The following is a 22,262-nucleotide window of genomic DNA, read 5'->3' as shown; positions in this document are numbered from 1 at the left end:
TGGTGCCAGGTACCCTCTATATGTTTTTATACTGACTGAAATTAGACTGTATCGAAGACCAAAACCTAGGCGAACATTTTTGATCAGTTTCATTATCTATTCTTTGGTTGTATGGTTCCTGATTCTAAGTGGAAATTATTTGTATAAAATGATCTTGTGAACTGTTTCGGGGCAGCAGAACAGCTGGAAATATGTTTGACATACCACCTTTCCATGTTTTTATCTCCATAGCCATCATAGCGTCATTGATGCTCCCTTATTTATATCGGACTTTCTTATGTATACGTACGTCAAACATTGACTAGTAGGTCGGCCCCTTTATCCGTTTGTCCTAAAGCCTTGTTTTTTGTTTTAACTTCCTCTGGTCCATCTGATCTGTCTCTTTCTCTGTTTCTTTGCCTTTCTCTCTGTCACACACTGCAGCTGAAAATTGACCCTGAACCCAAAACTCAGGGGACTGGACCCTTTCAGGGTGAGACAGAGTAGAGACAAAGGGGAAGAGAGAGCTGAAACAAGTAGCAGTATGACAGAGTCGGAGCTGACGGGGCAGTGTGGAGAGGGCAATAGAAAGTTAAATAGTGAGGAAGTACATGGTGTACAAATCTGTCTGGAAGTACAAATGCATGAGAAGTTTGAAAAGTTTTTATACATATAATATGAATAACTCTCATTACCTGATCAACATTTATTCAACAAATACACTGAAATCACACCGTTCCTTGACTGAGTAGAACTAACCTAGCTTGAAGTTAGCCGACTGGGTCCTGTTTTGTATGTGGACACATCATAAATCACCAGGAAACCCAGAGGAAGGAAGATGAAGGAGAGGAAGAGGTCATACTGCAGCCTTTTTTTCTCTGAGTTGTTGTGAAACTCTGCGTGTCGAGTTACTGTTACTGTGAGGCCTCTGGGGGGACATCAATTACTGCCTGCTCCACAACACACTAACACACACAGCGACACACACACTACCAGCAGACCTTCAGCACATGAAAGCATCTCACTGTATGAGCAAAGATTCCCTCAAAGTATCTTAGCTTGGCATTCTTCACTTGAAAAACACATCAAGCCCAAAGTCAACCGCCTATATCTATTGCCCGAGCATTAGCTTTAACTTAGCCAGGTCCACATATTCATTAAACACAATTATCAAATTCTTTGAATCTTTTCGACCCCAAAATATCAGGTTATCCATAGCAAACCATGATTACACCTGTGTCTGTGTCATATTCCAGAAGTAAGAACAAGGAGACGAGGAAGGCAACAAAGAATATGAGACTACTGTTTATTTTCAATGTGCAACTCCCTAGTTAGTGATGGGTCCTAAATTACAAATATTCTGATCAACAGCGTAACCAGTTCAAGAATCAAAGGTACTTTTGTGTTAAGGAGGTAAAAGAGAGAGAGAGACCAAACCATTCTATGATATGTTGGCTTTACCTGGCAGTGTTTGCACACATAATGTGTAGCAGCACATGCTATTCAAAGATCATAGCTTTGCATCTTTGTATAGCATTTAATCCTACACTGCTACACATATTTTAACAAAGCCTGGTAATAACACGCTGTTCTTTTGTTGTAAAATAGGAGCATTTTACTACCAGGTGCCAGTAAAAAGAAGGGAAAGTACATTTTGTCTCTGAAACTGTTATGTAATCATTAATATAATTGAATTCAATTTGAACTAAATAAAAGTCTTAAAATATTAACGCATTCCTATCCCGTCCAATCATGATGGACCCTAACACACAGGATTGCCTGTGACTGATGACTTAGATTTCATAGATGGGTAGACATACAGACAGGTTGGTTGTTCGATCTAATCTGACCAGTAAATCATATTCAGTAAATATTGAAGTAACATCAGCAAATGCCTGGAGCAGTGATTCGTTTTCTGATTGTACTCACTAAATTTCATGTTGTTCAGTTTACTTGTCACGAGGAGTTCCACCCGATGAAAACTATTGTAAAACAGTCTTCTGTGGCTGTAGAGGCAGCTTTTTAAAGTAGAATAAAATAACCCAGATGACTCGTGAATTCAAAAAATTGCCAGCATGTGTTACAAACTAGACTGTGGTGTATGAAAGAAGTTTTTAATGGGCTTGTGGGCTCTAAGTGATGTTTGTAATTCTGCCTATTAGCTTGTTTTTCTGTGTCTGAATTACAACCACATCTATCTCATTTTATTCTTCTTATTGCTGTTTTTATTTTCCTTTACAAAGTATGTGTCTAGGTAGCTAGCGATGTAAGAAAATTATGTACCCATCAGGGCTGTAACTTTTAATCGGACATTATGTTTGAGGAACTGGTTCAATGTCTGGAAATCTTTCTTAAACAGCAATTTACTGAAGAGTCCCCACACTCTGATCAATTTGTTAGCGTTTCTAATCTGGTTTGGAGCCTTTTTTAATTTTAAGATCAATGTTAGATTTAGTCATTTTAACCTAGGTTTAGGAATGCATCCATTTCACATATTTTATATATAAATATACTGATGTGGTGTTAGTAACAGACAAAATGAAAGAAAGACAATGACAGCATCAGACAACAGGAGGGCGACATAGCAAGTTGGAAAGAAGTTTAGCCTGTGTCACTTCGGGTCAGCTTGACCCTTTAAATTATGAGTATCCTTGATCTACTCTTTAGCTCATGCTTTTACCACATTGCTTGGCTCTCTCTCCTCACTCCCATCTTCTCTGTATCTGAAAGCACTGAGTGAAGAAGGGAGTAAGAGGTCAAGGGATACTATTCAGGGGGCTGTATGGTTTTGCTTGGAGAATAACTGCAATTTTAGCTCATCTGCCCAGGGCTGGGTTCATGTTAGGACAGAAACTGTTTCACGTCAAGTTTAAGACTAGAAAAGAAATGGGCAGAAAGTGAAGATAATTTTTCTGATGGTGGAAACGAAGTCACAGAGGATTGAGGTCATAATACATGTTTATGTGTGTTCCATTACTCTTAACTTTAGATTGGTGACCTATATTTGTTAACACACTGGGGACTTGTCTTTGTTAAGGGGAATAAGTGCAATATTATGTTATAACAGCTCGACTAAATACCGCACTGGTTGTCGCTTTGTGTCCTTATTGTGACTTACTTTAAATGGCAAATTGTCAAGGGGTCCACACAAAGACAACAACAAATCAATCAAAGAATCATTGTAATCATAAAACAAAACCAATTTGCTAAAAATATTTTAAATAGTTTTACATATGAAAACACAGAAACTAGTTATCTTAAATGACAACAGATATTATGTGACAAAAAGAAAACAATATTTGAAACATTGAATGAACTCCTCTAGCTGGGCATGAAACTGCTTCAGTGGAGGCTGTTTCAGTTTACTGTTAATTTAACATACTTTTTCTTTACATGTTTAAATGTGGCACTGCAGTACCAACGAACCCTTTGGGGAAATCACACACTACACAACAACTCACAACAGCTAATTACAACTCAGTGAGGAAATAGCCTGTTAGTATCTATTGATTTTTATCTCAGAGTGAGTCTGAGAATTAATTTGGTTGAGGTCTGTAAAGAAGTGAAGTATGTGGACTTACAACACGTGAAAAGTGCATAGTTCTACAGGAGGCGAAGGCAGGTTCATGCTTTCTAAGCACATGCTGACATGGAGTAAGTAACATGGAAATTGAATACACTGCGGAGAGAGTGTCCAGAATTGGCAGAACGTAGAGAAAGTGCACACTTGTCTCAAAAGCTGAATTTCCCAGTGCATCGATCGTGATCTGGATTTTAGGAGAGTAGCTTAAAGGCCATCCTGCCATGCATGAAACAGCAGCCGAACCTTAAATGCGCTTGCCGGCTGGTCAGTCTAGAGCTATGTGTGGGTATGTGTGTGTTTCTGTGTGCAGGGAGGGGTCAGTGGCAGAGAGAACAATAAAGACCAGATGGCTTGTCTCTCTCTCCACCTGCCCCAGGCCTCTTTGTCCTCTCTCATACACTTCACACACTTTAATTTCCTCGACTGCTCCCTGTATTTCCCATGTTTTCCTTTGCCTTAAGTTCCCTTCCAAACGTGGTGATTGTTTCATCTTTCAGATTTTCCACAATTCCTTAAGCTCAAGAGTGGATTTTCTTGGTTGCAATACAGAGCTTACAACTATTTTCTATAGGTTTCAGTTTAAAACCTCTGCATGAACATATGAATATTGTATTTGACCAAAGCACAGAACCACACCTAGACACATGCATTTGATTCCATCTATTACCATGTGAAAGCAGCAGCAGCATGTTGTTACAGACAACATAGAAGGGGTGTGGTACTGTGAGAACACAGCACGATCAAGGCCGTTGCCATAATTGTATTTGCTGTGTACACAGATACATACTGCACTGGTTGTCAATTTGTGACAATTCATCTACTGCACTATATGTACTGTATGGAATGGATGCACCTATTCAACTTCTTCTCTTTTAAATACCAAAAACACTCATCCCTACAGCTGTAATTCTCAGAGCCACTAACACCTCTTTTTATCAAATAAGTGTTGGTTTGTAGAAAAGGGGCACAGCCTAGCATAACTACGTCTAACTAATCTATTTAATAATTCCAGAAATCTCTTTCAATTAGTCTGCACTGCTGTATGTTTGTATGGATGTTTGTATGTATGCATGTATGCATGTATGTATGTATGGATGTGTTAAGGTATTTATGTGTGTATGTGGCTTCTATATCATGAGAAGTGTGCATCTTATCGGCTTCACACTTGCCGTGTACATTGTGAAGGGCCCAAGGAAGCGCAGTGTCTAATTAGGTGTGATTTGGACATGTGATCTGGTTGATATGAATAGAATTTGAATAAGCAAATGAGCAGCTGTGGTGCAGCTTCAGGGTTTTGTGGTCTTTAGTTGCAGTGGCACAATTAGTACTGTCAGTGCACTAGTTTATATAAACACACCATGACAGAAATTCAATGTTTCCTTTGAGGATTGGTTCAAAGTCTGGAAATATTTCGTAAAGAGCAATATACTGAAGAGTCCCCACACTCTGATCAATTTGTCAGCTTTTATCATCAAAATTGGATTGGTGGCTTTTATTTTATTTTAAGGTGAATGTTAGATTTATTCATTTGAACCTTGGTTTAGAAATGCATCCATTTATACCGTCATTTCTGACCAAATGTTGTCCTTATTGTTGAAACACATTCACCTCAATCACACACAAACAGATTCTCTTTGCTTGCTAACCGAATGGGATAACAGTTGAGAATGATTCACGAGAAGGGTCTTAAGGTTCTAAAGTTGCAATTAATCTACTGCACTACACTATATGTACTGTAAGGATGCACCCATTCAACTTCTTCTCTTCAAATACCAATTGTTATATTTTATTTCATGCTATTTTGGTATCTGATATTGATCACCATCCAATGCCACAGATCTGTTTTTTCAGGTTATCACTGGGTTCTTTTTCATTTATGTTAACATGAGGAGAGGGATTGCTCTTGCACCGAAGACAGAGTTGGCAGAACGCCATGACTTGAGTGTGCCTGATGTGAAACATAATTCTAAAACTCACTAAGCCAATAAGATGGTACACGACCTGATTTTACCAAGTTTACTATTATCAGTACTTTAAATGACAGTATTCTATTTCCTGAGTTGTGTGTGTGTGTGTGTGTGCGTGTGTGTGTGTGTGCAGCACTCTGCCTTTACCTCCTGCAGGCATTGCATGCCAACTGGTTTTGGCTTTCATAGTGACAAAAGGACAAGAACCATGGCTGCTTATACAAGAATTTGTCAGGATGCTGCCTTGCACTCAACTCTGCAGAGGAAACTTTATCCCAACATATTTAGTTTAGTATGACTCCAGCTGTAATAACGTTTTCATCACCAGGAGTGCTTCCCCACAAACTAGGCACACAGACTTGAACATATTTCTGTATCAAATGTCACTGCCTTGCAGGGATACAGATGTGTAAATAAATGTTGCACTAATTCAAAAGCACAACTGCGAATAATCATGGGAAAATACTCCCATTAATGTGCTAAGTAAGTATTCTCGCCATTCTCTGCAGATTCAATGTCAAGCCTTGATAATGCACACACTTACATGCACACACATACATACAAAGCATCCTGAATTCAAGTGTTGATAACATGATAAGAGACAAAAGCAGCGTGTCCTCTTTGTGATCAGACCTTGGCCTGATTGTCCTGTACAGAACAAAAAGCTAAAGCTTCATGCACAAAAAATCCACAGATGCTATTTGACAGTCATTTTAAGATGCACATCTCCCTTTCCCCATTATGGCTCTTTCTTTATTCATGTACGTATGAAGAGAATATCCCTTCAGCATTATTCCTTCTATTATTAGTATAATGGAGAGGGTTATAAAAGAGCACACAGTCCTCTAGGACTGGACACCTCTAATAGATGGTGGTTTTCAGCTGTTTGTCTCCACAACAAGTCCCTGAGGTAAAGTCATTCTCCGAGGACGGGAATCTGAGTGCAACTAAAAGGAATATGCAACATCTAAATCTGTACATTATGGCTGCTTTTCATTTAAAATAACGAGCTCCAAAATGGTATATTTGTATATTTTCTCAATGGTAAATGGTCTGTATTATTTTCTAGGCTTGATGACCACTCAAAGCGCTTTGTAGTACAGTTTATTGCCAATCATCCATTCACACAAACATTCATACAGTGCATCTATGGTCAGCAGTTTTGTAACAATATAAATAGCACTTTGAAAAACAGATACACGTCATTATAAAATTACTTTCTGTGAATGCATATTAATAAGCCCCTATCATATAATAAGCAAAACACTTTCTCTAAACAATTATTCTCTCAACTTCATCATATTGATCCTTTACCTCACAGGTGCAGCCCTCACACACACCGTAGTTGTGTCCCTATAATCCTGTAATGTCATTATTCTGATGACTTTTTAAGTTTAGTGCTAAAAGATGTGATGCATTTGGCATTCAGTGCTGGAGTTATTGTGGAGTAAACAAACCTTTGAGGGATAACATTATTTTATACTGTCTGGAGCTGTCTCAGTCTTCGGTCTCAGAACAGACTCACTCACTGTAGTAATCAATGGGTCGAGTATAGATGATGATGTAATCATTGGGTCGAGTATAGATGATGATGTAATCAGTGGGTCGAGTATAGATGATGATGTAATCAGTGGAGGGCAGGAGTGTTGAATCTGGTTTAAATAACCGCCCATACAGGGCTCTCAAAGACATAAAGGTAACACACAGACAATTTCAGTCGTCAACACTACACCTGGCATTTCATTGGCCGGATAGTTTAACTTGTTGCACCAAAAATTTCAAAGTGCAGAAAAAATAAAAAACTAAGAGCAGAGGTTTGACATGCACACAGCAGCAGCACGACTAGAGGCCGGAGCACAGGGAATCTAAGAAAAGACAGGAAATATTTGAGTTGAGAGCGTTCCAAAATCTGCACATGAAATCAATAAGTCCTGATCTCAAACTGAAAGTAGCCCCTGTTTCAGGCTGATGCTGCTTGTTTTGTCTCCTCTGGTCAGAATCCTTCAGATCGCCCTCCTTCTGTGTCATGTCCAAACTCCCATGTTTGTTTGTTTGGTTGCAGGCTAATTTCCTGCCTGCATCTGTACCATGCTGCAAAACATAACACACTGTCCAAATTAGGACAAGGAGGGGGATGTGTGTCAAAAAGAAAAGACGATAAAAATAATGCTAAAATACTTTTTGTGCCGCTACACAATATATATTGTTATATTGCACCGCCAGACTGTACAACACAATAAACAATTCAGTGAGTGATAATTCAGTTTTAATTATTCACCCTCTCACTGTCTCTATCCACAAAACAAATGCAGCCCCCATCTATTGAACCACTTCTCTTGATGTCTGTGTGCCCGTGTCCCTCTGCCAATATCAGAGCTTTGTACTCGTCTCTCTACTCTCTCTCACACACAAACACACACACTCACAAACACAAACACACACACACACACACACACACATAAACACACACACACACACACACACACACACACACACACACACACACACACACACACACACACACACACACACACACACACACACACCTTCCTCTCCTTGTCCTGGCATTGACTGAATTACCCCTGGAGAAAGAAGTGGTTTGTGGTTGGTTGGTGGAGGGACCCTCCTCCCATCCCTCTGTCCCACAGGGAGACAGAGAGACATTGTTGTGTTCTGGATATATATTTGTGTTTTTAATTATTCATTCATCTGTGTTTATTTAGTTTAGCCTTGTTTGTGCCTTTGTCAATAATAGGTCGGACTGGAAGTTAAAACCCAAGTATGTGAGTTTGTGAATGTGAAATAAAGTGCAAAGTTGATGAAGTGTTGTGAACTATTTAACTCACCACTTGGGACCACGAGGCTGGCAACCCCCACTATTGACACTATTGTGGTGGATGTGTTCACCCACTCACCCAAGTAGGCAAATTGTTAAATTAAAATACTGCATCTAGTTAGAAAGGCTACATCATGGCTTACGTATCTTCAAGTGCTTTTTCATAATTTTAGTTTTGTACCTAATTTTCCTTTCACATTGAAATGCAAGCCTCCTGGTGTACGAATATGTTATAGAAGTGGAGCAGAAGGAGGTTGTTACTGCAGCTTTGAGCTATGCATTGTTGTTCAGCTCAATGATTTCATCAGCTGGTCCCAGACTTTAAGTCTTAACAAATGTGTTCTGTTCTTTTGGGTACATCTCTTTTACCGAAACCTCTCACCAACTGCCTGAAGGGACTTTGCAAACTTTGCAGAATATTCAGTCACAGTAGGATTGTTTTGATGCAGAGTAAGAACACGCTCAGACCTCGTGAAGACCTGGTATTCACATGTGCTTTGTGGACAGCTGTCAGTACAGGTGTGAATGCACTCAGATCAGATAGTGATATGGTCACGTCAGACCACATTTGGCAGTGGTCTGGGTCACATGTGGCCACAATCTTTGAGCAGTGTGAACACGAATGTGGTCCTGGCCAGTGGCCACAGTGAAGGACTGCCTGCAAACACAAATATTTTGAATGAGGTTTCAGCTTCTTACCAAACTCTTGATTGACCATTTTCATTACGGTAACCACGTCCCTTCAAACAAGACACAGTGAATCGTCTTTTACTGCCATGAAAATATTTTTGTTTCATGGCAGTGCGACATTTCCCATCTACTTCTCTTTTCTTGAAAGTCAACATTGTGTTTTGTAGTTTGCCACAAGCCGGCCTCCTCGTTGTCAGGCTAAATGTGGTTAAGTAAAAGGTTGTATCATCACCTGTTTTATTGAATTTGTGCTCATTCAAGGATAATGGGCTCTATTTTGACAATGTAAGCTTGTGGTCTAAAGCACGTGGAGGGAATGTTTCAGATTGGGTACTTTTGACCTCGAAAGGTCGCTCAGGCAGATGCATGGTTCAAATTAGTTGTCTTTGTTTACTTTGTCTCTAAATAAATCATGGGTGTATTTGGTGCGTAACACACAATAAACTGTAAGATAGAGTGCGGGTGTGATAAAGAGCTAAAGGCTTTTAATACAACCAACAACTTCTTTGTGACCTTGGTAGAAAAGGGGGAATAATTATCAGAAAAAAAAAATGCATTGTTTACAGCCAAATTATTTCTTGTATCTTCCGAATCAGGTCTTTCCTTAAATTAAAAATGTTCCTCTTTTTTGCTTCTCAGGAACCATCCGTCCGGTACGAAGGAGTTTTTATGACCCCGCTTCGGCCCCGGGTCAGGGCTGGCAGTGGGAGTGGGAAAACGATGCAGGTTCATGGACGCCCTATGACATGGAGGTGGCTATTGCCATTGAGAGTGCTCACAACCGCCAGCAGCCTTGCCTCGACCTGACACCACTCGGTTTCTGCTACCTCATTGATTTTCAAAACATGACACAGGTTTGTTTTATTTCTTTACATCAACATCAATTACATAATCAACTTGACACTTCCTCCAGTTCTTTTACCAAATAGATGATACAAAGCTTTCAAGCTGGAAAGTTAAAACATTGTGAACCTGTTTTCCCTGCTGCAGGTGAACAGACAAAGCCAGAGGTGTCGGAGGACCCAGAGACGTGCTGATATGGCCTACCCTCTAGTGTCTGGTCCGCTCCCTGTACCCAAAGGCGGAGGTGTTGGAGTAGGTGGAGGGCTAACAGGAGCCTTGCTGGGCGTGGGAGTATCAGGGGTCAGCATGGGGATTGGAAGCTCTGTCTACCCTAATGGAGGCTTGTCAGCTCCTGGACTGGGTCAGCCCTGTTCCTGTCAGCAGTGCTTATTGGTCCTTAGTGTGAAGACCAACACAGTAGGACCAGGGGGGGGGACAGCGGGGATACAGACTCTTGGCAGACGCTCACTAACCATGCAGCGGCCGAAGAACTTAGCACCCGTCGCATCCAGACCTCTGAGTCCATCTAAATCATTTACTCTGGGACGAGGACAGCAGCTGAACTCCAACTACTACCAGACACTTCCGCACGGCCTGGCTATCTCTAGAAACATAGCCTCGCCAAGAAGGAACGCCCAGCTCTTCGCTCAGTCGCTGGCCGCCCTTACTGCTGGCACGTCCTCTCTGGGTGTCTCCTTGTCTTCCAACAGGCCTCCACCGCCATCCCTCCCGCCTCCTCAGCCTCCATCCTCCAACCCCGGCCTGAACCCTCCGCCCATTCCAGCCAAGCACTCCTCATCCACAGCCAATGATTCAGTGCCAACTGCCACATTAATAACCCCTGCCTGCAAGGTGACCACGCCCCCTTCTCCAGTGCCATCTCCGTCTCCATTGGTGTTGAATCCGCAGCGTACACCATCGTCTGCATCCACAGTGTGCCATGCCCCGTTGCCACAGAGGTCAAGCTTAGCCGGGCTGAGCAGACCTGCGTTACAGAGGATTGCAATGGCCCAGTCCAGAGCGCTCATAGCATCAGGGTGAGTGAAGGAAACACACACACAGAACCAGGAGCTTGATTTAAAGCATTTTCTTCACTTTCAGCAATTTTCTGAGGCAGTGGAACTATTTATTTTCATCTAATTTAATTGTTACAGTGTATCTCATATTGGACATTTGTAGATATCATGCAGTCCTGGTGTAATCAGTCTGAATACTATCCTCTGCAATGACGTATGCCCATGTGCATGTTGAAACATGCAAATATCCAGCAGGCCTGGGCATGCAGCACTAAATATTCACATTCACACCAACATTTACCCAAACAACCCTTGTCACTCCCACTGATGGGTGTCATATGTGTGAGTGTTGTAACGCGTGGTGTTGCACTGACGATGAGTGGTGTGATATCAGGTGTGATTCTTCAGATTCACATTCATTCCGCTTGAAAATGTTAGGTTCTTTGTGCTGTTGTCCAAGTGTATCTTGGTATTTAGTTTGGTGCGTATCTTTAATCAAAGATACGGTGTGTTGAGGCAGATGTTATTAACACAGGGGAAAGTGATGTTTTGAAATAATTCCTCATGAAGGTTAAAGATGAACAGACAGAAGGCAGTGGAGATGAATGAGATTCAGCAGCACCACCCTCCTTTCATCCTGTCTTGGGTCAACAGAACCAGAAGCCAGTGAATTTCGGGGGTTTTGAAATGTGAAACACATTTTTGAATCCATGTAAAGTAAGAATCTGTGTAGATTAATGAGAATACAAATTCTTCAAAACAAGTTAGATTGACCTTAGTTGGATTCCTGTGTGTGTGGCAATTTGTCTCGAAAAAGATTTAATACATATGGTATGCAAAGTTCAAAGAGTAGCAAGCAGCTCTGTCTCAGGTCTCAACCACTAACCTGTGATCACACAATGACCCTATTAAATATACTGTGCACTCAATTGAGTTGAAGGATCATAGTGAGACACCAACGCTCCACTTTAAAGACAAACCTTTTAAGTCTTCTTTTCTCTCACACCTCTGTCCATCTTCCCGTAGTCCTACTGGAACCACAGTCCAGTTTTATGCACTTTCAGTCTGTCGATTGAATTCAGGTCTGTGGGTTCATGTAGTCAGTGTAACCTGATTTACTTTCGTTTGATGGCCAGTAATAGTGTGGAAACACTTATGGTAAAGAACACAATGAGTCAGCTGACAAGGCAATGGATTTGACACAAGTGAACTGCAAGACTTAGCTGCTCTCCTCCCCCACCACCTCTCTCCACTCAGCCTGAACACTGTCCTTCAACACCTGCTCCTTTTTATTCACTGTTAAGACCCTGACCTCCTCTTCTCCTTTCCTGTCATTTCTCCTTTATCATGTATTTGTTTCTCTGACTTTCTTCTGTATGATAACTTTCCAACAAAATCTCTTGTCCTGAAACTTGTGTCTTGTATACCTCTTTCTGCTGCCTTGCAGATCCATGTTGTAGACATCCTTCACTTTCATTCTGGTTGGTTCTCATGTCAGTGGGTCTGGGTCAACTTTCCATCCTGCTAAAGTTATTATTTTTATTATTTAGAAAATTAACATGCACATATACAGCAGATTATATTTTAGACCTTTTTTGAAATGCCTGCTTATATGTTCTGTTATCGATTCTCTATGCAGTGGATTCTATCTGTGGAGGTCGTTGAAAAAGTGTAACAAATCAATCTGCGGCACAGAGCGCTAGAATATAGCAAATTATCAAATGAACATCACGTTATCTTCGATGTTATTATGAGTGTGGTATAAAAACTGTTTTGTTTCATTTTGAAACTGTCACAGGACTAATCAGACTGTGGTGAGCTGCCAGAGTCTATCGTTATTTAATGAGGAACACTATCTTTAGATGACAATGTGTATGTTGCTCTATCAGTTGCTTCGACCAGTTTTGTCCTGACAGAAATTTCTCAACAATTGCTGGATGTATACCATGGTTTCTGTATTACATTATAAATCCTACAAACTCCGTTACTGATTTCCACCACAAGGTTCATATGTGTGGTTTTGAGTGGAATCTCTTTACAACTGGATAGTTTGTTGGGAAATCTAGTACTAGGGATCACCAATGTCATAACAACAGAAGGAGGGCTGTCCTGCTGCATCCATAGTACTACATTTTTGTTTGAAAATGGCTTTTTCCAACTGAAATATTCTCTTTGTCAGGCTTGCGTTTTGGCTCAGTATCAGTTGTAATCCCCCTCCAGACTAACATGCCTGATAATGCACATCTTGTGACTGCTTATGTACATTGTCGCAGCTTGCTCGAATAATAGCTTGTCTCCTATGCATGCAAGCAGTACCATTATATAATTCAGAATTTAGCTGCACAACAGCTGTTAGCAAAGGCAACAGGGTCAGCAATGGTTATAATTTATTATCTGTGTTGGGTTCTGCGCTGGCCTGACCATTCACAGAAAGCCGTTGTGAGTGTCTACGTCATCGTTCCCAAACATCTCCATTTTTGACCATCCAAACTAAATCACAACCATGGAGTTGTAAAACCAAAATGGGACCAGCAGTGTTTCTAAACTTCCTTTTAGCAGCTCTTAACCTACAGAGTGGTGTAGAAGTAACCTAAGAATGAGATGTAAACCTCACAGTTGTACCATGGAGAGGAAAGTTATGCTAATTAATAGTTTTCTGTGTGGAACAGAAAATAGATTTCACTAGATTTCACTGAGACATTTCCAACTTTCAGTCATGATGTCATACAACAATGAATAGAGACATCTCATTAAAAAAACTCCCATGCTAAACTGCAGGTGTTTGTTTCACATCTTTCGTGAAAAAGTGATGCATTTTACTAGTTTAAATAATGATGAGTTTTTATTCACCTCGAACTAAAATCAAGGTCAGATAGTTTGGAGTTGTAGTCCCTCCCCTGGCCCTGTCACTCATTCCCCTACCCCCTCCTCCTCCTCTTCCCTGGCTCCTCTCCTCTTGCCTCTCCCGTTGCGTCTCAGCAGTCTGGGCCCCTCAGAGCCTCATTGTTGGTCTCCACAGTAACCTTTGTTGGATTACCCAAGTCTGGGCTGCATTAGAAGCACAATGTCAAGCCTCCACTTCTCTCTTCCTTCTCTTCAGCTCTCCTTCCCCCTCTCTCCCCCCCTCTCTCCCTCTCTGCTCTGGCCCTTTCATATACTCTGCCTGCTCTCTCTTTTTAATTTCTCCTACGTATTTCTACTACACTCATACAACACATTTTGATGATTTCATGCTGTGCGCATTTCTTTTAGTATTTAGGGTTTCTGAGTTTGGGCTGTTTAAAACATAGCTATCCCAGTTAATATAGATATTTTTCTTTCAAGCTCACCCTGATAGTATTTATTGGGGTGTTTGAATTGCTTTAGGTGGGTGAAGCATTGTATCAATACCCCTAATTTAGATGGCTTTACTGATCCAGCATATTCATAATATGAATTTTATTTTTCGGTGGGGAAGAGACAGACAATGGTGCTGGTCCAGTCAGCATTGTTGCTACCCCCAGACAAACACAATCATGTGTGTGTGTGTGTGTAGAAAGTCTCAGACTCAGACAGTGCCCTGAGACATGGGACTGATGGGAAGGGGGTGGGGGGGTACAAGACAAAGAAACGAGTCAGCAAACTGTCAAAGATTGATCACACAGCGGTGCAAGAAATCAGGACAACACCACACTGAGAGGAGGAGGTGACACATGCACACTCACAAAGTGATGCCTGGCTGTGAATGGATTCACCCACACACAAACACACACACGTGCACGCACACAACCACGTAGTGTCCTCCTTTCCCACACAGAAAAGGTAAATATTGACAATTCTGATTGGAGCTGCCGAGAAGAATGTTCGCTCTCTCTGCAGTGGAGGATTATAGGAACAAGACAAAGGAAATGAATGAGTGGAGAAGAAACTGGTATGTTGAGGAGAGGCTGGCGCACACTGTGGTTGCACAGTCGGACTTTGTTTGAGCAGATCAGATGAGAACACAGAGGCAGAAATGGGCAGTGAGAATGTGTTGGCACCTGTTGGGTTCACCAACAGGCTGCAGCTTCATTCTTATCTCGTCCTGCACAGAGCGGAGCTGTAGGACCCAATCTTATCTACTTCTTTTTTACACGTTCAGAGAAAACATGCAGAATGAAACCTTGGACAAAACTGATAACCTGGAATGTTTGAAAAGAATGCGACTGGTCTGGTGAATAAAATACAAAATGACATGCCGCAACAATCATAATGGCCTTTAACAGATAGTTCCCAGGGTAACTGTCTCCACAGCTGTGTTTGTTCTCCTGGTGGCTGATACATTTTGATTTCCGTGGTCTCTGTGTGATCTTTGGTATTTGAACATTTCACATGTTTTTAAGTACGTTTTAGACATTTAATATTTTGATTGAACAGGAGCACTAAATTAAAGAGATCCACAGTTCCTGGAGACATTTATATGTTCAGTAACACCCAGGGTCCCTGTGCTATTTTATCCTTATAATAAAATCAATTAGGATCACTGAATCTATGTGTAAAATCTGCATGATCTGTACATCTGGCTTATTAAAATATTTGTTGTATACTATGAATTCATATTTGTGCATAAAATAATTTAAATGTATTCAATGTATTTAAAATACAAAAAAACATCATAAGTTATAATATTAAAGAAGGAAAAGTTCTTTGTTGCCAAGACAGTCAACACGAAAATTATCATCTACCCTTTCAGGGCCTTGCTCTGACCTTGAATTAACATCTGAACCCAAATGTACAGCCCTAAGTTCAGGTGTGGACACACATTAAGAGGTGGTCTCGGATGCAAGTTGACACATTCTGGGTCACACTGAAGCACTGCATACTCGGCTGGTTTCCTCTGACCTGTTTCAGTTTAACAATGAACTGAAAATACTTTTACACTTACCATACGACGTATTGTTTGTGACCCACATATTGGCTTTATTTTGTATGCAGCAGATTAACTACTCGGCTCTTCCCTACCCTGCTCTCACTCTCTCATACACGCAGTACACGTAGAGAGCAGGGAAGTGAGATCTGATCAAAAGTTGTCATTGGAGACACATGACAAGTCAAATTCGGGGAGTTTTTTAGTGCTGCTCATTGTGGGAACTGTTGCGTTTTTGTATAATATTTAAGGTCTCGACCTTAATATGCAAAGTGTAATATAATGTATGTTGGTATCTGACACTATACAAATAATATTGAATTGAATTGAATATTTTAACGTAAAGGCCGTAGCTGGGCAGCTGACAAGTTATATTATGTTGATTTTCATACTTTTGAAATTTATATATCCAACAATATAAAAGCAAAAAGGGAAAATATAGGATGGAAAAACATTGACAGAGACTAAAACACCTTCTTCTCCACACCCATTGGAAGGAATTGTTCATGTTTATTCTGCCTCGCCTTTCTATATGAACATGGAGAGGGAGGTATTTTGTTGCATCGTCGCCATTCAGTGGGAATCTCTGTATAAAAAAGGCTGAAGAACACTCATCTGTGTCATTTGTTGTCAGAGGCTGATGGCTGCTCCGTCCTGATTCCTCTGAGTCTGTGTGTTTGCCTGCCTGTCTGCGTTATGTAGTTACTTCATTACAGGGATTATTTCCATCAGTACATTTTTTAAATGTTTGTTTGGTCATTTTTACTTTCATAGTGAACATTTTTCAACATCCACGGCTCTGAAGAACATATATGTTGAGCTAATTAAGTCATTATTATTAAAAAATGCATGTCATTCGATAATTTTATGAATTTTATATGTTTTTATGAAATTTGACACATCCAGTCAACCTCACTATGCTTGAAACATAGTAAGGTAGTGTGCGTGTGCATGTTGCGTGTTGCGTGTGTGTGAGGCTGTGGATGCAGCTTTATTTGCATGTGGCAAGATGTGTGTGAGAATGTGTGTCAGTGTGTTATTGTCTGGTGTCTAAATCAGTCCAGCCGATGTCCATCTGGGCCTGGGGGAATAGACGGAGCAGAAGGGTGAGGGATAAAGGGAGTGTGTAAGACAAAGCTGTGGGAGTGTGTGATCTGGTGGGAGGCGAGCAGTGGGTAGGAGGGTGGATTTGAGGTCACTGGGGGTCAAGAGAGTGGAGTCTCATTCAGGCCCTTCCCCCCCAGGCAGCGACGGGATAGTCCTCTTTTAAAGTTCCCGAGGTTCTTTTCTTTTTCACTGGTCTCACTTTCCCTTAGAGCTTCCTGGTTTCCTGTTTCCCCACTAATACTTCCTCCTTCTTTGTTTCTGTAGTTTTATGGAGGATGAATAGGGACATCTACATGTATATGTGTTTATTTGAGCTGGCTACTGGATTTTTGTTCATTGGGCAGGTAATGTTTATGAATTTGGGGATTTGGATACTTGTTTCTATGCCTCCACCCTGCAACAGCTGTGGCTAAAGGCATTATTTTTGGGGGTGTCCGACCATCTGTCCTACAATACGCCTGTTCCCATGATATGACAAATAGTACCCATTGCAGGGCTGTGGTATAGGGTTATTTGTTATTTGTACCAGGTAACTTTTGATTGTGAATGTTGTTGCATGAATGTTAAAACTTAATGGAATAAATCAGTTTGATGAAAACCAATTAATGGAAATAAATCATATTATAATATAAACCTTTTGTACAGTATATGTACAGAAGGAACCTGACTGACTGCTTTTGTTAGCACACATTACAGTACTACTTATTAAAACTTGCATGAAGCTTCAGTGGAAAACTCTGGACAATGACACCTTTTTTGTTATTGTTGCCTACATAAACTATATAATCTTCTTTGTACAAATAAAAAAGACCACATGCCTTTATTTGTGTGTTGGAATGATAGGCTAGTTAGAGTTGAGACAGTGGTAAAGCATATTTTAAATACAATCAGTGGTCTATATAAATATGGACCATTAGCCTCAATAAAAGGCCTGACTTTTGTCTGAGGTCAGGGATCTTGGCCTCTCACAGGTTGGTGTCAACTATACTACAGGAACTACATCATATGTGTACCAGGTATAAACACACTTACCAAACGTCACCAATGTGGCAACTAACATGCTTAGTGGCTCAGCTGTGTTAACAAAGGAATGTGTTTGTATGTGTGTGTGCGTGTGTGTGTGTTTGTGTGTGTGTGTCATCAGCACATCAGTGTGTAAATGAACCGCATGAAGCTTATCTATGATCAGACTTGGCTCTCCTCCTTACCTCACCCCCTAAATACAACCTTGCTAACGCAGCAGCGTGTTATTCATGCTATTTATAGATCTGTAGTGATTGACAACAAGTGAGTAGTGCATGTTTGAGATCCCTGTCATTGTCACTCACTGCCTTGATCCTGGGCTTATCTAATAGATGTGTTTACCATCCATCATTAGCCTGCTGAAAGGAGACTGTCATAATTACATCTTGATGACAAGAGTAAGAACTTAAACTACTTCAACTGCATACGACAGCACAACACTCATCAAACAGAGCGACGCTCGGACTAATCGGATCATCGCCTATGGAAATGTATTATCATTAACTACGTGATCGTAGCCGCATGCAGCCATGTACTCTCACTGATTAAACAAGAAAACAAATAGTTTGTTATTTTTGATCAAATCAGGCATAAGTAGAGAGTTTTCGCACAGATCCAGATTCAGGAATAGTGGAGTTGTCCCAGGGGCTATATAAGAGGTACTATACAAAAAATCCTTTCAACTGTGTCAGAGAATGGATAGTTGTCCTGCGTGTAATGTAAACAGTTAGCAGAACCTTTTTCTGTGTCTCAGATATGTACCTGATCTCAATAAATGTATTAATTTACATGTATTTACTTCCAAAAAGAGTACTCATTGCATTTTAGTCAGTATTTCTGGGGGGGGGGGGGGGTTCAGTAGCTTCATTGCTCTAGCTATTGGCTTGTTCTTGAAGCCCAGTTGATGTTGGTCACAGAAATCATGGGGCTGGATGGCAGTTGAACAATATTGCATTCTAATTGCTAAACACAATTTTTTTTATATCACAAAAAAGATCATATACACAAATAAAGAAAAGATGTTGGGATGAGTTTATTGTTTCTTTGTTATCTTAAAGTTTTGGCCCTGCAGCTCAGTGTTTACAGCAGAGACCTGTAATGTCTGGTTTGTATGTGTCTTGAAGAATTGTGTATGATGCAACTAGTCCCACCCCCTCTTTACTCCTCTGACCCTCTGTGCTCTACTCCGTATGATAGAGCTAGACAAAAAGGGAAAACCACCAATGTTATTGCATCATTTCATCATTGTATTGACTTTGAAGAAACTCAGAGTGGATCAGGGTCATCTGCTCATTCCTATCATGACTGCTTTCTGTTGTTTACCCCTCACTCTGTATGTTTACTGTTCTTCTACTCACACTCTGCTTTTACTCTCTAAAGTAACACCTCATTTCACACACACACAATCATTACCTCGTACTCTTTCCCAGCGTGACACACACACACACACACACACACACACACACACACACACACACACCAGTGAATCATTCACTAGCGCGTAGTCATGTGTCACTGAGTAGGGTTAAGTGAAAGCAGCTTAGTGCACTAACACAGAGCCTGTTAAAGCTAAACCTTCAACAGGAAACAGAACATGATCACTAGCCTTCTGTTAGGACTCTACCATTGTGCACACGGGGTTGTGAACAGGTGAGCTTCATCCCCTTCGATAGCTCAGTTGGTAGAGCGGAGGACTGTAGTGGCTAGTGCTGGTATCCTTAGGTCGCTGGTTCAAATCCGGCTCGAAGGAGGTTGATTTTTGTTTAGACCCCCCTCATAATCACACTCAGACATTTTAAGCTGTTAGTTAACACATCTGCGATTGGTGCTTCAACACATTAAGCACAATTTTGTATAATCATGTTATCAAATCATACCCTTTACACTATTTACTCATTTCTAAGATTAAGCTCATATTTCTAAACAAATACACAGAGTATTATCATCAAATACACTGGACTCTGTAAAATCCTGTCCAACTCTACGAAAACTGATGGTCTGAGTCTGAATGTGGGAGACGTGTGTTTGTCCGTCAGAGATGATGATGATGATGATGATGATGATGATGATGGGCTTTGTGATGCAGCAGGTAATCCCCAGCTAGCAGCTGTATGACGTCGGTCTCTTTGAGCTCAGTGAGCAGATGGAAACTCCGTGGATTAGCTCTCGTAAACACACACCGACAGCCCGGCGTACTCATTCATATGCTCTCCAGCCAGCAAACACAGTAGTAGCGCTGTGAAAAAGAAAAAATACAAAGGAACAAGATAACCAAAACTTTCCTGGTTACCACATTTTGAAGGTTTTTTTGGAAGTTGGACAGGGTGCTAATTTATTCAGCTGACATAATTCGCCGGTTTTCTTTTTTCATCTTTGCATGAAGTTTTAGTTTTCTTGACTGTGACCTTTGACTGTAAGAATGACTGTCATCAGTGTTTCAAAGTGAGTTATCAGTTTGGTCGACTTTTCCCAACCTGTAACGTCTGATCTGGAAGCAATTGTAGGAAATTCGAAAATCCACCTTACTAAAGAGTTTGTGTCTTCTATTGCAGTGTGCCAACCGTCCCAGTGAAGAACCTCAACGGATCCAGTCCTGTTCACCCTGCCCTTGCCGGTAAAAACACGCTCTGATTTACCAAGAGAGGAAAAATCTCTAATTCGGGAAATTAAAATCATTGAATTTCACTCTTCTTACCACATTTTTTTAAATCTCATTTTTTTTCTTTGGTATTTCAGGGATCACAGGAATCTTGATGAGTGCTGCCGCTCTGCCTGTGTGTCTGACCAGGCCTCCTAAACTTGTGCTGCATCCTCCACCTGTCAGCAAGAGCGACATCAAACCAGTGCCAAACTTTGGCCACTGCTGCAGGAAGACCACCAAGAAACAAGCTCGCAAGGGTAAGAGTGAAAACAGTCTAAGTGCTGGAAATACTGTTATTTTTTTAAATCATCAAATCATCAGCCTGATAAGAGAGAAAGAATTTCCGTCTTCGTGTTTATCATCAGCCTTCTGTCATGTCTGTCCATCAGCTGCCACACAGGTTTACAGCCTGGACAGTTTTTTCTAGCCTTTCATACACTCATCACTCCCCTCTGTTCTCTGTCCTCTTCGTCTGCAGGTAAAACCCCAGAGGAGGTGGTAAAGAAGTACCTGCAGAAAGTAAAAGGTCCACCAGAGGAGGTAGGACCTGTGTATTGTCTTTGTGTTTCATAATTCTACTGTAGCTTATTATAATGTTTTTATAATGAGTTTCTTTCACTTTTGTCATCTCCCCCAGGACTGTACCATTTGTATGGAGCCTTTGGGGGGTCCATCTGGGTACAAAGGTCCAGGGGTGGGGCCCGTTTCTAAGGCAGAGTCAGTTGGGCGACTGGCACAGTGTGGACATCAGTACCATTTCCAGTGTCTAGTGGCCATGTATAACAACGGGAACAAGGACGGCAGGTAGATCAGAGACTCAACACATTCATTCCCTCGGAGGATTAAATGAAATCAGCCCAATATTCTATCAATATCCACCTTTTCTTTCAGTCTTCAGTGTCCCACATGTAAAACCATCTACGGCGTGAAGACAGGCAACCAACCGGCAGGCAAGATGGAGTACCACGTCATCCCTCACTCTCTACCAGGACACCCTGACAGCAAATCCATACGCATCATCTACAACATACCGCCAGGAATTCAGGTACTGCTACGAACTGGACTGACAGGGGTGTTTGTTTTATTATCAGATGTAATACATTGTCAGAGTCAGTCTGATCAGCACGAGTGTCCACTCTCCTTTTCAGGGACCAGAACATCCCAACCCAGGGAAGCCCTTCACTGCCAGAGGCTTTCCCCGACACTGCTACCTCCCAGACAGCGAAAAAGGACGCAAGGTAAACCCAACCCACTGTGCTGTTACAGACACTTATGTGCAACTGTTGTCAACAGAGATACATTTTTAATACATGTTTTTCAAATTAACCTTTCATCCCGAACCTAATTCTGTTTGTCAGGTACTGAGACTGCTCCTAGTAGCGTGGGACCGCAGGTTGATCTTCTCAGTTGGTACTTCAAGCACTACAGGAGAGTCTGACACCGTCATCTGGAATGAGGTACATGTTCAACTAGAATGTCACCCAGTAGACTGCATATCGCCACCAAGGGCCCTATCTCGCCATGTGAAACAACGTGACGAGTAATCAAATTTAAATCCCTTAAATCTGGATTTTTATTTGGATCCGCACCTGCACACTCGTGCTTAACCGTCCCCAAATTATGCCAAATTTTTTTCATCACGATCCAAAATGTCAAAATAATTCCTTCACAATATTAGAGATATTGAAAAAA

The 22,262-nt window shown here is 41.1% G+C and overlaps 1 protein-coding gene and 1 non-coding gene across 3 annotated transcripts in view; both read left to right on the top strand.

Annotated features, from left to right (window-relative positions):
* LOC133022843 (E3 ubiquitin-protein ligase DTX1-like) overlaps positions 1–22,262 on the top strand; it is a 31,066-nt gene that overhangs the window by 4,795 nt on the left and 4,009 nt on the right. For both annotated transcript variants that reach the window (XM_061089760.1, XM_061089752.1), the window contains exons 3-11: positions 9,695–9,909; positions 10,046–10,935; positions 20,482–20,543; positions 20,666–20,827; positions 21,049–21,110; positions 21,208–21,374; positions 21,462–21,615; positions 21,719–21,808; positions 21,929–22,027. In XM_061089760.1, coding sequence (XP_060945743.1) covers positions 9,695–9,909; positions 10,046–10,935; positions 20,482–20,543; positions 20,666–20,827; positions 21,049–21,110; positions 21,208–21,374; positions 21,462–21,615; positions 21,719–21,808; positions 21,929–22,027 — 1,901 coding nt within the window. The remainder of the gene's footprint in view (positions 1–9,694; positions 9,910–10,045; positions 10,936–20,481; positions 20,544–20,665; positions 20,828–21,048; positions 21,111–21,207; positions 21,375–21,461; positions 21,616–21,718; positions 21,809–21,928; positions 22,028–22,262) is intronic.
* trnay-gua (transfer RNA tyrosine (anticodon GUA)) lies at positions 19,593–19,679 on the top strand. Its single transcript is given in 2 exon segments — positions 19,593–19,629; positions 19,644–19,679. It is a non-coding gene; the product is annotated as a tRNA-Tyr (tRNA).

The sequence above is a fragment of the Limanda limanda genome, chromosome 2 (genome assembly GCF_963576545.1).
Source record: "Limanda limanda chromosome 2, fLimLim1.1, whole genome shotgun sequence".
In the NCBI taxonomy this organism is placed as follows: Eukaryota; Metazoa; Chordata; class Actinopteri; order Pleuronectiformes; family Pleuronectidae; genus Limanda; species Limanda limanda.
The sequence above is the reverse complement of the archived record's forward strand: the minus strand, read 5'-3'. Positions and strand labels throughout refer to the sequence as shown.